This window comes from Morone saxatilis, unplaced genomic scaffold, assembly GCF_004916995.1.
Source record: "Morone saxatilis isolate NCDOM2014 unplaced genomic scaffold, NCSU_SB_2.0 Contig19, whole genome shotgun sequence".
NCBI classification, from domain to species: domain Eukaryota; kingdom Metazoa; phylum Chordata; class Actinopteri; family Moronidae; genus Morone; species Morone saxatilis.
Window position 1 is genome coordinate 10658370 of NW_023339751.1, and position 16782 is coordinate 10675151.

Consider the following 16782-nt stretch of genomic DNA (forward strand, 5'->3'; position numbering starts at 1 on the left):
TTTTTTAATTTTATTTATTAATTTCTTATTATTTGGAGGGGACTGCGTGATTTAAAACAAGAAAATAAACAAAATATCTGCGTTGAACGGCAGCGTTACCGCGGACGCCCCCACCTGCCGAGACTCCCTTAACGTTTTGAGGGATTTTTACTGGACAGGTGCGTTAGAGGATTAAATACAGGCAGTTTGGCGGATGGTTGTCGGTTTCGTGAAGAGGAGTCGCTGCCTCTGCGCAAGGTGAGTGATGGACGCCGAATTGATTGGGAGTATTTCCCAATCAATTCCTTGTTCAACAGATGAATTATTGACAGATGAAGTGTCCGTATCGTTGATTCTTGTGTCCGTTTCAAGCAGCATCCCGAAAAGTTTTGGCACCTAAAATCAGTTAATATTTCTATGGAATTCCTGCTGGGACAGTGAGTGTCAGCAGAGTTTGTAGCAACCTCTGCAAACTTTGAGGTATATTTCTTTTGGAATCTGTAGATAAATCAGAGGCATAGTATTGATCTACATTTCCTCATGTTCAGCATCTACATGCTGCACGATATTACAGTTCCCCTATAATGCTTATAATATGCTTCTGTCTCATTAAAGCAGCACTTTGAGTTATCTATTATGTCGATGCCTGTGTTAATTGCTTTCTCAATTATTCCATTCATTATTTGGTTCTTAAGATGTCAGAAAATAGTGTAAAATGTCCACCACAGTATCCCAGAGTCCAAGGTGAGGTCTCTAAGTGTTGTTTTGTCCGACCAACAGTGTAAAAGCCGAATACATTCAGTGAAGCTCATCCTTATACTAGACAAGGTGAAACCAGAGATTGCTTGGTGTTTCTGCTTAATAAATGACTTAAATGATTAATGGATTATCAAAATAGCTGTAGGTGAATTTACTGGTAATCACCTAGTTAAATAATTGACTAATCAGTTCAGCTCTAGTGTAATTTGAATGAATTTAGAGAAAGTTGGCAACCTGCTATAGTTTGAGGGTACACGCAGCGATGATGAACTTTTCACAGCAGTTCAAATCCGAGCTCTGACCCACCTTCAATAATGACTCTCAATGAAATATGAAAATGAGACACACATCAGATATAATATGGATTAGTTCTGATACTTGCTGCATCTAGTTTCACTGGCTCCCATCCAACTCATTGAGAGCCCTCTCACTGCAAGTATTTGTCACTTTGGGAAGAATGTCCAGTCAGCCTCTTACTGGGCGTCTGAGGCAGGATGATACAAGCTTATAGCCTTAACACAGCACTGGCCTGCCTGTCACCAGGACTGACCAACACATGCACATATATACAGTGCAGGCCAACTCCTAATATCCGTCATTCATATTGTAATGTGTCATGCACTAAAAAAAGTTCAGTAAAGGACATTTTATTTACCCGAAGTGGCACTCACTGTCTGTTCTCTGCCTTTTTATTTCCAATGAGCTGCACTGGGTCTTTTTCTCCACATGCAGTCCAACCGAATGAGCTGAGCTGAGGCTTCATGTTCTGTTTACATACAGTTATTGATCAGCGTGCACTGACTTTTTCTATACTTCAGGTCACTGCAGCAGGCAGGGCAGCAAGGAGCTTGAATAGAATACAATAGTTTAGAGTAGTAACACACCTTACACACCATATTAGAGCTGCAACTGATGCAACTGCCAAATAATCAATGATAGATTAAAATGGCAGAAATGAGCCTATAAGAGGTTACTAGAAAACAAGATGACTTCTTCATGCTTCAAATGCTTGTTTTGTCCAAACAACAGTTCTAAAATAGAGCTGGAAGTCAACTAATTGATTAATTGACTAAACAGATAATAAAGTGTCAGATTTTCTTCTTTTTGTTGTCTTGTGTGATCATAAATTGAATATCTGAATGAATGAATGTACAAATCTTCAGGTTTTGGAGTGTAGAAAATAAGACAATTAATTTAGTAAACAAGAAAATGACCAGTACATTGGTCATAAAAATAAACATTGATTGCAGACCTATTCAAAATATCCATACTGAGTTTAGTAAGACATTGAACAGCAGGAAGCCCCATTTAGGAAGCTGGAATAAGCAACCAATTTTTTAAACATTTTTCCTTGAAAAACCTATTCAGTTATCAAAATTGTTGCTAAATATGAAGATGGTTTATCATTCATTTCGTTGTGCTGTACGTTTTAAGTTTCATAGAATGAGTGGTAACACAGTGAAGGCAATGTTACAGATATAAAAACAATGTAACAGCTTGTATGAACTACACTGTATGTACAGAGCTAATACTAAAGATTTTAAGAGGACCCAGAGAGAAAATGAAATAAAGCAAATTAATTGGCATGCTCACAATGTGGAACATATGCAGTGTAGCTCATGCCAGCTCTGAGGCATCTAAAAGTATAGGAACCTATTTCATTCTCCCTCTTTCTGCCTCTCTGTCTCTCATGAGGTGCTGAACTGCATCTGGGGGAGAATCTGATTAACCGACTGGCATAATTTACCCCGGTCCTAAAGGAATAAACAGAGAAGCAATGTTGTTCTTGAAAAGTGCTGTGTGTCTCAAACACTGAGACACAAACACACAGTCCGAGAGCAATAGTTGAGGAGTTGAAAAGTAGCTGCTGCTTTGTCTTCTGTAAAAGGACAAGCATTCATTGAGCGAGTGCGTGTGTGTGTGTGTGTGTGCGTTTGTGTTCACATGCGTGCAATTGCTCTAGTTTCTTTAAGATTGATAGAGCATCATGTGTAGGTGTGTGTATGTTTTCCTCTAGGCGTGCTCCTTAGCAACAGGCAGCACATCCTCTTCAAATATATTTTTCTCACACACCGTATGCTGTGACCTTTGTGTTGACTGCGCGTGCTTGTGAGTCTTTGCACGGGAGCATCTGCAGCTGTGTTAATGTGCGTGTGTGCTCATGTACATCAGTGTGTGGGCCATCTGACCTTTCTTAGTGTACATTCATTAATAGCTGCATAATAACTAATATGGAACTGCCCGCTGTGCGATCAAGATATTGAATCTGTCTGTCTCATAGCAGCATCAGTGCAGTGCCAACCTTTTCCAAAGAGCTTTTTGTCCTTCTTTTTCTCCCAAACAAAGCAGATGTTATCACAATTGTGCAGTATTGATAATGATTTGGCATGCTTTGAACAAGTGGCAGTTTATCATTTTTAGACTATTTCATGTATCTCTCAGCGGAAACAAAAGAGACATCTTTAATATACATCTTGATACGGTTGTCGTGTTATGTTAATATCAGTGTTAGACTAATAACTGGTTGCATATTTCATATCCGGGAATAGCAGACAGAGCTCTTTAGAAATCAATTTTCTTTTGCTCCATCACCATGTTCGGAAACTGGCTTGCCGCCAGATAGGGAGGGAATGAGGGAAGGAGAGGGCGATATTGTGGGTGCATTAGTGAATGAGGGGGGGGGGATATACTTATCAGATGCAGAATTCATTATTTTACATCTTTGAATTTGTCTAAATAAGTTATTTGCTATCTCAAAACTTCATAAACCGTCTCCTAACCACACTCAAACAGAGGGATAGATGCAAGTTGAAGATTGCCACTGGATTGTACTGCTCATAGCCTCCTCTTTATATAGACTAGGTGCTGCAAGGTCACGCCCTATTTAGTCCATGCCAGTGTGTGTATGAATGTGTGCGCTATCACAGAATGCAGTCATACATATCAGTAGCATATTCCCTTGTATGGATGTGTGTTTTGGTCATAAATTACACAGCACACAAACACAGCCCAGTATGAGGTTCACTCCATACGCTTGCATGCTCTCTTTGTAGATGGGGGTATTGTGTGCATGTGGAGACTATATAATTCATACAACACATTTTTTACCGCTGTATCGTAGAATCTGTTCTGTGAGTGTAAAGGCTGTCAGCCTCTCTCGCCTTTCTCGTAATATTTTTGTAAGAGAAAATAAACAAATGCTGCTTTCTCATTTTCAATTCCCTTATCCTACTCGTGTTTACAAACCATATTATACTCTTTGAATCAAATGGCAAAGGAAACAGAGTTCATGTGACTGAATCAGGCAGTAGTTTGTAGGGTGGTGTGTGGGTGAATACTGTTATTAGAAACTTTATGATTCTTTGATTCTGAGAATTTGTTTTTCTTTTTATCTTACTTCAATTAGAATTATAATAACATAATTTAATTATCTTATTGATTTACCATAAGCTTAATAAAAAACAGCTTAAAGTTCAGTTGCTGTTTCTTGTTTCTTGTATTTTCAACACAGACTTTGCATCCTTTGATACATTTAAAGTCGATTGCATTATCAATGCCATTGATTGTTTCCTCGTTCTTGTAGCTCCGGTTAGCTGGGAGCGCTGTTCTCTAACACTCATTAAAGGGACCAAGCAGGCTCTAACAGTTCAACCCAAAAGCTAAATTCAATTATTTCAATGTAAAAACACTCACACCGTCTTAGAGAACATAACTGCTGGCAAATCTCTACAGTGTGAAAGTTAAGTACAATCAATCCAAGGTCATAACACAAAACACATTGGCAGTTACCTTATTTCATCCTGAACCCGACCTGCAAAAGTATTCCAGTACAGTACACAGTAGGTCATGCAGCTGGCCGTGCACAGAAACAGAAATTAAGGGTGTATTTTTAAACTTTCGTAGAAACACTGGTGATAGAAAACATTGCACTCACACCCGTGCAGAGACACATACCTCCTACAAAAGGTGCATTAATAAGCTGTTTTCTTACCTCTGGCTTATTGTGGGGATCCCTGCAGGCTTGGCAACTTACATTAACTCAAGCAAACATACACACACTGACAGACATTTAAACACAATAGGAGCCCTGTGATTGACAGTTGATCCTACAAGGATATTTGTGTACATGTCCCCTTAGGACTAAAATGCATCATCAAGTCTCAGCCGCATTGTACTAAAAGTATTTATAGACCTGCTTTAAAGTCAGACCATCCAACTTGCCGTAATATTCGTACCGGTCGAGCCTTTTGTTCCACAGAACAAGGAGCTTATTTAACTAATTAGTAAGAAGGAAACTGTCATATTGCTAATTAGCTGTTTGCAGACATATCAGTTCAATAATGAATACAAAGAGAAAGCAAGTGCGGGATGATTGAGAGATGTGGAGAGAGGAAAGTCTTTACAAAGCATTATTTGGCTTGTGTCACTTCAGTTGTTCCACTTATTGCAATTTTATGCCTGATTTCTTTTACACTTCTTATATTTGTTTCCAATATCCTTTGAATAGATTATTTGTATGTCTCACTCCAGATCAGTCTCTTAGGTAATGCATTTCTTTTGTGTTGTGGTGCATGTTGCCTAATGGGAAATCTGTTTGCTCCCCTCTCAGTGTTGCACTAATACATATTTTACTTGGAAATACAGTATAATATTGCTCATGCATGAGTTTTTGTTTGGGTTTAGGAAAATACATTAATGAAAACATTGAATTATAGTATCATTCTTACGTGCTTTGATCCCAGTCTCACTCCGGCTGTCTATGTTTGTATTATACTGAGACGATGTGTTCCCAACAGCCAAAACCCTTGAAGCGTGCGCTTTTGTGCTAAGTGCAATACTATGTTTAAAGGCCCTCTTTTTATTGATCACACCATTTTCTTGCTTTTGCTGGATCCTCAAACCATGTTTTGACACTACTGCAATCTTAGGTCTAATACGCTTGGTATTAAATCTGAGTGTTTAGAGCAAAAACCAAGACAGTGATGAGTCTACAATTGCTCTACCACTTTCATGGAGAAAATATGGAGATGAAAACAGTGTCGGTAAAGTTGTAGTAAACAGGACAAGAACATTTAGACAAAATGTACCAAAAGTATAAAAACTGTGCAATTAGTTGCTAATGGAACAGATAGAGCCGAACAGTTTTGTTGCCATCCCCCATATGTTACAGTAACATAACGACCCCCATTCAAACTTCAGGTTGCCTTTTGTTTCCCACCATTAACTCAGTTTGCCTAAGAGTCTGTTACTGAAAACACATACACACGCACAGAGAGAGAGAGACACAGGGAGGGTGGAGATGTGCTCAGTTAAACTGGGAAAACCTAACTTTGCCTGGGATAATAGTGTTCATTCACCCTCTGATGAATCCATATTGTGGCCTAAAGCAGTAGATCTGCTATTAATACCATTAACAAGTAATGGCCCAGAGAGAGAGATTTTTGGAGATAAAAGTACCACACTACCCTCATGAATAAAAAGGTCTGATAAAGGCAGAGGGGTTATAAAGTCTAAAGAATGCATTAGTGCGTACCTTCTGTTCAATCTCATGTGTCCCCTGATAGACACATGTACATTTGAACTGTAGAAAATCAACAAAGAACCAAGAAGAAATCTAACTTCTTAATGTCAGTTTCATTTGTACCATTCTTTACTCCGCTGTGGGATTTCACCTATAAATATGACTGGGATGGAGCAAAAGAAGTAGTATTCAAGGTTTCACCCAGAAAAATGTTTAACAGAGGTGGCTAGCTACTTAGAAAGTTCTTTTGTATCTTAATCAATCATTAAATAAATCAATCAGTCAGTCACTTAATCAATCAATTCCTTCATTTGTTCCCAGGAACAATTGGTTGGGCAGCGGGAAGCTAAGTCTACAGTCATGCTAATGGCTCTGTGCTTTGAGCTAAATGCTAACATCAGCATGCTAACATTCTCACAATGCCTTTGCTAACATGCTAATCTTTAAAGTATTGTATAATGTTTACCATGTTCTTCGTCTTAATTAGGCTTGTCACCATATATAATAATATTTGGTGATTAGCACCATACCATCAGTGATTAGCATGAAACACAAGGTACAGCTGAGGTTGATGGAAATATCATTAGTTTAGCCTAAGAGAGATATATGTGTATACCAAAAATTCTTAGCAATCCATCAAGATATTTGATATTTATTTATTTAAGATATTTCACTAAAAACCATAAATTTACACCTCATTAGTGGCGCTAAAGGAAATCTCAGAGGTTTACCAAAGTCAGTAGGATTCATCTTCTGGGCACCATGAATGTACCCAATCCACTGAGGAGCTGTTGAGATATTTCACTGGATAAGTGACAACTTGGACCTGCTGGATCACCAGTCAGTGAGATTCATAAAAAGTATATTGTTTAGCACGCCAACTACCTTAAATTAGGATTTAAGCTAACATGAAAAAGTCAGGGTATCACTGAAGTTATTACAATTCATCCTGAAGGGGACATTAATGTATGACATTTTCTTTAATGATAATCCATCCAATTGTTGTTGAGATATTTCAGCCTTGAGAGTGGTGGTCATCAAAAGAGGTACAGCGCTAGCATGGCTAAAAGAGAACAGACTCACTTCAGGTGGTACCATAGGTTTTGATGTGCAATGTGCAGTCCTTGTGATATTGGGACAAAAAGAAAGCCCTTTTTCTTTTGGCTGTTTATGTATTAAATTATGATTGTTGAGATTGTGATCTATTTTGCAAGGGAGAGAACAATGAACATATACACCACCTCAAATATTAGATAGATATAAAAAATATCTGCAAGTATCCCTAAGAGGAATGTGTCTAACTTCAAGTTGCACTGCAATTTATTACAGTAGTAAGGTGCATAATACACTCTTTTATCTGCTCTTCTTTTGCAAAAGTGGAAATGGAAGTCTAGCCTAGACCATCCCTCATGAATAATCCCTGCCCTGAAGGCCAAATTTCCACCACTGGGAGAGAAAGGAGGTAGACGAGATTGGGAAAAGGAGACAGCATCAAAAACAGTTAAACATATTCTCACTGTGCTTTTCTATCGTTCTGTCAATATCAAGATGCTCCACACATAACACAGAAAGGAGAATTAGGTCCAAAATAGAATTTGGGGCACAACAAGCAGTGAGAAATGGGAGTGAAAGAGTCATAAACCACAGACGCATGCACACTGACTCACGAGGAATGTGTGACCTGACCTCAGCATTAAGTGTATATTTTTCTGTAGTTCACACAGTTTTTTTCCGAGGAGAATTTACCTTCTTGTTTTGACTATGCTGAAATAAAATGTGGTAGAGGAACCCTAATCTCATATTTGTGTCACTCATTTTAGGATCTTTAGATTTTAACTCTTAGTTTCATATATTTCACAGTGAGACTCGTGTGTTTGTACCTTGGCTGTATTTGTGTTGTGTGCGGTGTATTGTGCAAGAATAGTACAAAGCAAGCTCCTGCAGTGCAGGATGCAGAATGAGTGTGGATTTGGATTCAGACCGAGGCTCCAGCTCCTTTAAAGACTTTATTCCCCCAGTCTAGTACCTTTGATTGCTACTGTACAAAGGGGAGGGTTGTTAATCTTGGAGCAAGTTTTTTTTTTGGGGGGGGCGTGTTCGGAAAGATTACATTACCAAGAGTGAAACAGGAAAAGAAATGTAATGTGGAACATCAAAGTGACACGGCAGAGTGCCTTTGCAATATAGAGTTCCATATTATTAACCCTGCAACCCCTTTCTCTTGTTATTCCCACTAGGGACTCATTAGACAGGTCATTGGCTCACAGGCTGATGTCAATATTTCATCATCTGTATGCATAATTTGACAGTTAAATCAGAGCAGCAATTTATTTCAAATGAGAGAGGAACTATATAAAATGTAAGCGCAGAAAGAGGAAAAGGGGAACAGACAGTCCAGTTCACAGCGGTCACCCTTTTCATGGAGAGGAAATGGGTTGCAGAGGGAGGAAAGGAAGGTAGGAACTTAAAAGAAGCCCTGCTGCCCCAACCACCTGCTGTTCTTTCTCTCTTTACCCTCTCTCTCTCTCTCTCTCTCTCTCTCTCTCTCGAGTGTGGCACATTTTCCTGTCTTCCACTAGTTCATCTTCAGTATACATCTTACCAATAAAGGTGTGTTTTCAGGTGTGTTTTCAGGCCATAAGAGAACCGAGAATGTATTTGTAATAGTACTATCTCCGAGGCTCCTCACTGTGGAAGCACATTACACTGTATCTCCTGTCAGTACAATAAGGCTCTCATTTAGCACAATGCTATCTAGTTGTAAGTACTGGTACAAACTAATTAATATTCTAAGCCTAGTCCACAGAAAACAGTCTAAGTGGTTGCATTTATTAAAAAAAGAACAAAAAGCCATGTCCAATTCAATGCCAACTTTTTAATGAATGGTGGGCTAGAGGCTGAGATTTGAGGGAGGGCTGAAAGTTCACATTCATGTTAAATACTTGATGTGGTCTTAAAAGGGAATCCCCTTAAGGTTCATTCTGTCTTCAGATGCCTCAGGCTTTCATGCTTTAGCTAAGACTTATCTAGTTTCTGCAATACTATATCTAATTGAGTTTAAGACTTTTTTCATTTTTAATTTGAGCTATAGTTTTTCTATAATCTCTCTCTCTCTCTCTCTCTCTCTCTCTCTCTCTCCTCACTTTAATTGTTAGACATTTTGTCTATTTTATGTTCACTTCTCTTTAGATTTTCGTTGACTCCACTAATTCTTCAAAAAAGTATTTCTCTATAACATTGAATACTCATAACTACATAAGTAATGATCAAAGTTAAGGTTCAGGAAAAAAAACATCAACTAAATGATTATTTGTTAAACTGGCATTTATTAACACTGGTATTTAAAAACTATGCTGATCTGCTTCATCAGGACTGTGTGGGTGTAGTTTAATTTGATTGACAACGGCCTGGCAACATAAGCAGACAACCCACCAACTGTCATCTATGACTCAAATATTTCAAAATCCTGATTGGTCCATGGAAGTATGAAAAATTACCTTTTTCCAACTGACCCACCACAAATCTCTGAGACATAACAGCAAAGAGAAAAGTCTCTCATGTGAAATAACTAAAAGTGAAGCATAACACTAGTTCAGGAAGAGCACTAAAGTTGCACCTGTATTGGCTGGATTGGCTTCACAATAGACCTTTTTCACAACAGCCATTTTGAGATGAAATAGTAGGGTAAACACAAGTGTTTCACTTTATAGAATTAGTTGACCGAATGTTATACAGAGTTATAATGACTGCCACATAGCCAGTCGCCCCGAGCCGTTGCAGGTTCGGTGCCTTGTTCAGGAGGACCTTAGCCATGCACAGGAGGTAAACTCTCCAGCTACCAGCCCACACTTCCCAAGCCAAGTCCTAATGGATTGAACTGCTGCTGCCCCTTAGATAAGTTAAATGGTCTAACAATGGCAAATGTCAAAGCCTTTTTTCATAATAATACATTTTGGAGGGAATGGGTTGGGGGAGAAAATGACATGTTACCATATAACCATACAACCATTAGTTAAATCACAAGTAGAAACCATTACTAAATTTTCTCTTGTGCAAAAAAAGATAAAATAGATTTCTTCTGTTTGAATAATTCACTGTGGCTTCCACCGTTCACCAATCATCATACTGAGTTACAGAGTTAAACAAATACAGGTTTAAATCATCATCCATCTATGATCCTATGATTTCTGGTCCGACAATGCATGAAGTTGTGCACATGGTCTAATAATAACTATTTATTTACATAGCACCTTTCAAAACAAAGTGAACTGTTCAAACTTTGGCAGAACATTTTGTTCACATAGAACCCATCAATCATAGTAAGCTGATTGTGAATATCAGGGCCTTTAAATTTCTGACTGATTTGACATCAGCCTCCACTCGCACATATTATCAAACAAAATAAACAAACTGTTACACACCTTCGTCATCATTGATTATAGTTTCCAATGACCTCTGTGTGCATCTGAGAGAAAAATAAGATAAAAATACACTGTAACTCTAGAATGCTGAACTATAAAGAAGGAATCGAAAGATGAAATGAAGTTGATACTAAATATAACACATGCCTATTTGTGGTTCATGCTGGTTTCGAAATTGATGCTTAAATTGCCATAGATTAGATTCTGATGAAACGTAACATACAGTAAGAGTTCATTACTCTGGTCTGATACGGTGGGAATTAAAGTTTTCCATTAGGATTTCTAAGCCTACGTAACATGAATGAATATTGCATTCAGTGCACCAATTATAAACCTCCCCCTCCCTCCCCACCCTCTCTTTTTTCCTTTCTCCTTCCCTCTTTCATTATTTTCCCCCACTATCTGTTTCTCCATCTTTTCGCTTCGATGGGCCTGCCATTCCTTTAATCTCACCAACAGATTGCCTCTATTAATTAGCCTACATCTCCCATCTTGCATGTAATAATCAGAGGTAATAGAGATATTAGGACGATAAGGATATTTCTGCAGTCACAATCACTTTTAATTAGCCACAAGATTAAAAGATAGACTCGCTTCTGCCTGGCTGACGTCCAGACAGACAGCACAAGGTCTTTTTCTTGCCACAAAAGTCTTGGAGGACACAAATGTTGCAGCAAATCTAATGTGTCAGTTTGCAAAATATATCTGTTCCATTGTGTCTCATAGGACATTTCACATTGTGAAGGTAATAATGCGTCCATGCCTCTAGACAAAACAAGTTTCCAACTTGTCATCTTCACATTTCAGAATGAATATTATATCCCACAGGCACAAATGCAATGCATTTTACATTAAATGTGTCTGCAATGCTATTTAATTTTAATATATGGGGGTCGTACTGTAAATTCAATTAGGCCTAGATAGTCAACGAAGTGTCTGTATAGCATGTCTGTAGTTAATGTAAAGGTCCAAGGTGCACTAAACAGACAAGGAGAACAGACAGGGGTAATTAGCCATAGTGTGTGTGCAACCACATGTGTGTGAGCGTGTGCATGGAAGTGTCGAGCAAGCATTGGCTAAAGGTAATTACACACTAGACTTGAAATAAAGAATAAGGGCTGTCACTATTTTTCCCCGCTGAGTAGCTTTTGTCTGATCTAATCATTAATGTGGCGTTCTCGGGATACCATGCAAGAAAAAAAATGCCTATTCTTTCAAAATTACTGAAGCTAACCTCCGCAGCATCCATGTGTCTTGCACTATGAAACAGTTTGCCCCTACAAGCACCCTGTCCTGTCGCTTCCTTGGGGCAAGAAGCTCATCCAGTTTAATGGTTGATGTTCCTGGACCATTCCCTGCAGACCCGTTACTCACCCTAGCCCTGTCAGAGCAGTGCCTACAGGGCACACATAATAAAGAGAATAGAAAGTTGAGCATCGGACCCCAGAGCACATCATTAAACCATTTTCTATTACAGTACTCAGTATAAAACCGAACTAAAACGCTGCTGCCAGGTTGTTATGAACACAGAGCCACGGCTCCCAGTGGGATGCTCGGGTCTCCATGGTTTTACTGGTTTGGCAATCCCAGCACTGCAAGTTTTAAGACACTGTTTCTCACCAGGGAATCTTGCTGGAGACCTTTACAGTTTACTTCAGAAGACTGTAATCCTCACCAAAGTTTCTCTTGGCTATACTGTTCACTTTCTGTCAGTGTTCAGACATTCTTGAAAGTTTATGTAAAGAGTTATAAAAGGTGGGTCTCTGGCATATTAGCTTACAGAATTAAATGTCAATATTCAAACCTTCAAATTTAGCTTGGCAAGACATGCATTCTGATTGGTACTCAGAAGAGTGCAGCACACAAACACTGTTACGAGTTAGTTATGAGTGGAGCCACAGAGTAGAGCTTACAAAATGAAGACTGTGTACACACAGTCTGTAGTAGAAGAGATGAAAATGTCAAATCACAAAAAAGGACAAACAAAACTTAGTTCTGAGTCCACTCTGTTCTATTCACTTATATGCCAACACCATGATTTCACCATACAATGAAAGGTAATAAAGAGAGAAGAAAACTCCTAATACCGATTCTCCCCATTTCCAACTTATAATGGCAGGGAAGCAACTGATAAAGGTAGCGGACAATATTTGGTCGTGTTCAATTCACAGGGTAATAGATTGTATTTTTTATCTCCTACATTTATTGGTTTGTTGGATTTAATTAAACTCCCAACTGTGCATTATGTATTTAAGATTAGGACCACCTTGGCAATCTGCATGTTCAGTGTTTATAAATGATTCCAAAAATTAAAAATAAATATATTTAAGACTTTATTCCAAAGTAAAATGCAGAAACTCATGCCAGAGCCTCAGGCTATTGTTTCCAAGACTGGAACCAAAATCATCCATGAGAGGATGTTCTGACGGAGGGGATCAACATATTTTGGGCTGAACTGTCATGAGGAATCTGTCATTGTGAAGGAAAACTATTTCTAAATTGAGATGAGATACATGCATGTTCATGCACCTCTAACACACACTGTAAGGTTCACTGACATTTTATCCTGTTCTGCTTTTTAATCATATTCATGTTTGCGTATGTTCTTTTTTTTGGGGGGGGGTGTGTGTTTGTGTAGTCTCAGATGAAGATGAAGTCTGCGGGCGTCGTGGATGGAGGCTTGTTCACAGAGAGCTATTGTAACATCTGCAATGCCCAGCTCATCTCCGAGTCCCAGCGCACCGCTCACTATGAGGTGAGTCCGTCTCTGCTCATAAAGGAATGTTCGCACAAACCAAAGACCAAAAAAAACTGTTACGATGCTGCGATCACTGCTTTGACAGGCGGATTCTTGCACTATACACTTTGCATCAGCCTTATTTGTACCAATTTGGGCTTGTGCCGTTCAAAACAGTGCTCATCCATTATACATAGACTTAATGCACCATGGTAATGCTACTCACTTGCACACACACACACACACACACACACACACACACACACACTTTTTATTTTAATGTTGTCTACCTCTCAGCAGTCTCCGTAAGAGTAATTTAATCAATGGCCATTAAATAATCAGCCCTGTGCATTATTCAACTAGCATGTGCGTGTGTGTGTGTGTGTGCACAGGCTGATGTGTGTGTGCACGGGCTGATATGCTTGTGTGCTTGCATTCATGTACTGCATTGAGGTCGTCTTGATAACACAACAACAACAAGAAACAATTGGGATTAACAAGCAGACTAATGAGGACAAGGCCCTTATTTGGAGATAATTAAGTAAGGACAGCGACAGTGTGTATGTGTCTGCACACATGTGTACCAACCACAATCACTTGGCAGTAATTCTATTTCTGTCTCTCAACTTACAACTAACAGAAACACACAGCTTTAGGTTGTGCAGGCAGATGGGCAAGTTGATTCACTGTGTGTCCTCAGTGTGACCCTTTACAAAAGGTCTATGTTGAGGTCAGTAGATTAAGGAGACGAAACAAGAAATAATTTAAACGCAGGGTTTCACGTGGTAGATTTAAATAAGGATGTAAACATAACCTTTACCTGTGTAGCACATTTCATAGACGGGTTAACTGAAAGTGGTTTACATAAGACACAGAGACAACAACAGGCTAAAGAAAGGAGTATTATTATTATAGGGGTCAATTATTGAAGAGTTCAGGGTTACGAAAACAGGCCAGTTGATTTAATACACTATCATTTACACTTTTTTTTTACACATATATGGGCTGGATATAGTTTCTATTTTTTCTATACCAATACCTGAACCTCAATACCAGTTAATGAACAATACTTTTTTCAATACCAATATTGGTATAAAAATAATTTTTACAAAAAAATTATATAACAGTACAGTTACTCACTCGGGGAAATAAAGAAAATGATGGAACATCTGCCATTGTAGTCTAGTCTGTCTAATCCAAAGAACAAGAAGGAAAAGACGTGTGTGATTGGGTAACCTCTTAGAGAAAGTAAGAGGCCGCCTCAGCTCCAGATACAGGTTAGCTGCACAGACTAGCTAACAGGCATCACTTGATCATTACCTGTGTAGATAAGCAGCTCGCGATAAACATACGGTGTAAAAGTCCTGCATCGAATGACAAGGCATTTCGGTCCGTACCATAAAAGTAAGCTTGGTACCCAGCCTTAAGTTTAGTTACAACAAATAATAGTTAGCAATAACTGCTTGCTAGCTAACACATACACATTGACTGACATAGATGGACTACAAACAAAAGTTTTTGCATCTTCAAACTGTTGAGGAATCAGATAAACACCACAACAAAACTTAATTTGCACCAGAGTTTCATATAAAGTCAGTACACACCAACACTGTCTGATATTGTAACAAAGTACTAGTGAGGTTTCGTGTCAAGAACGTGAATCTGATCATGTGAGTGACACAAACACACAGGAATGATGGGGCAGATTATTTTTATAGTTGTCCTCTGCCCTGTCTGTCTCCTCCAACTTGATTTGAAACAGGGATAGACAGAGAAAGAAGAGACGGAGAGACATGCATAGTCCATTAGGGTAGGATGAGTACTGAGGGTCAGTGCAGGGTAACCATGGTGACACAAGGTCCTGCTTTTAGCCCATATCCCAGAGCCATCTACTGCATGACCATTTATACACCTATAAACACAAGCATACACTCAGGCATACACACGCACACAAGCACTGACAAAATGCATTAAAGTAGTCCGACAAGTTAGGAGGCATGTGAGGTAGACGGGGGGGGGGGGGGCCCCGNNCCCGGGGGCAGGATCCAACCTAAGCACTGGAGCAGTCTCTGTGTGCTGTTGAGCAGCCATGATACAGACCTAAGCTAGCTACAACTACAAGTACTACTAAACTTAATTCCACATATTATATGGATTAAACAGTAATGTGATTCCCTCCCAGGGAATTCCAGTTACGGATAAAGACATCTGAACATATTTGACTAATAGTCTAATTTAATCACCTCCATCTGTCATCAACCCTAAGTTTAGCATTTTTCTTCCTCAATGCTTTTCATAATCACAATCTTGACTTTTATCCCTGCATTCTTGTCAGGTAATAATGTGTATTTGACTGCATATGTGGCAGTAAAGACACAGACTGTCAACACTCGGGTCTGGAAAACTGCACCAGCAGTGGAATTTATAGATAATAATAGATGTTATTTAGTAGAAAGGAGTGAAGGTCAGAGCATGCCAATAAAATGCTACGTATGGCGCAAAGATAGCTGTGTCAACCTTGTACACAAACACACGGAGCTGTTTGAACACATACACATGCGCTAATCTTTACCCTGCAGTATGTCCAGTGATTTTCATTGTTCTGCATTAAAGTGACAGTTAGCAGCTTCAAGGACAGCTCACTGTCCTTTCCTATAAAACACTACTGTATATTTCTGCTTATTATAGCTTACTCAGGTGGGGCGACAACAATACCACAATAACAAATGAATAAGCCGCATAAAAACCATCAACAGTACACTTACGTACTTGAACCATCGTTCCCCCAAAAGCTCTAAATATTTTGAAGACTATTTCTAAACTATTACTAAGCTATACTGCTTTTTTACTAATATATTTACATATAGTCTATAATTTTATTAATCACTGATTACACTAAAATACTCCTGAACCAGAATATCAATATTACTGTAATCTGTAATCCCTTCACTTTACTTTACAGTGCCAGTGTCTACAGGTAGAAAAGAGTCCTTAACCCCCACCACTTCCCTTTCCCAACATCTTACTCAGGGCTCCCAGAAAGCTGAGGCTGGCCCGGGCCATTAGTCACCTAGCCGGGGGCAAAATGTCTGCTTGCACCATCAGCTGAAACAGAGATAAGAGCTCGGAGGGAGTTGGCTAGGTGGAGTGACAGTCATTGATTTTTTTCCACTTGGCTCACTTGATAAAATAAAACTCAGTTCACTGGCTGACACTCTTACTCTCTTTCTGTCTCTTTCTCTCAGAGTAAGAAACATGCCAACAAGGTACGTCTGTTCTACATGCTTCACCCCGAAGATGGAGGACCACCTTCCAAGAGACTGAGGCCAGATAACCCAGTATGCTTTCACCGTGTGTGTGTGTGT

The 16782-nt window shown here is 39.0% G+C and overlaps 1 protein-coding gene across 1 annotated transcript in view; it reads left to right on the forward strand.

The window, feature by feature from the left end:
- Positions 1–16782, forward strand: part of zgc:171482 (zinc finger protein) — a gene marked incomplete in the record, with an annotated part of 46543 nt that overhangs the window by 225 nt on the left and 29536 nt on the right. The window contains 3 exon segments of the mRNA XM_035663421.1: positions 1–237; positions 13319–13435; positions 16663–16755. Of these exon segments, the coding sequence (XP_035519314.1) occupies positions 13325–13435; positions 16663–16755 (204 nt within the window).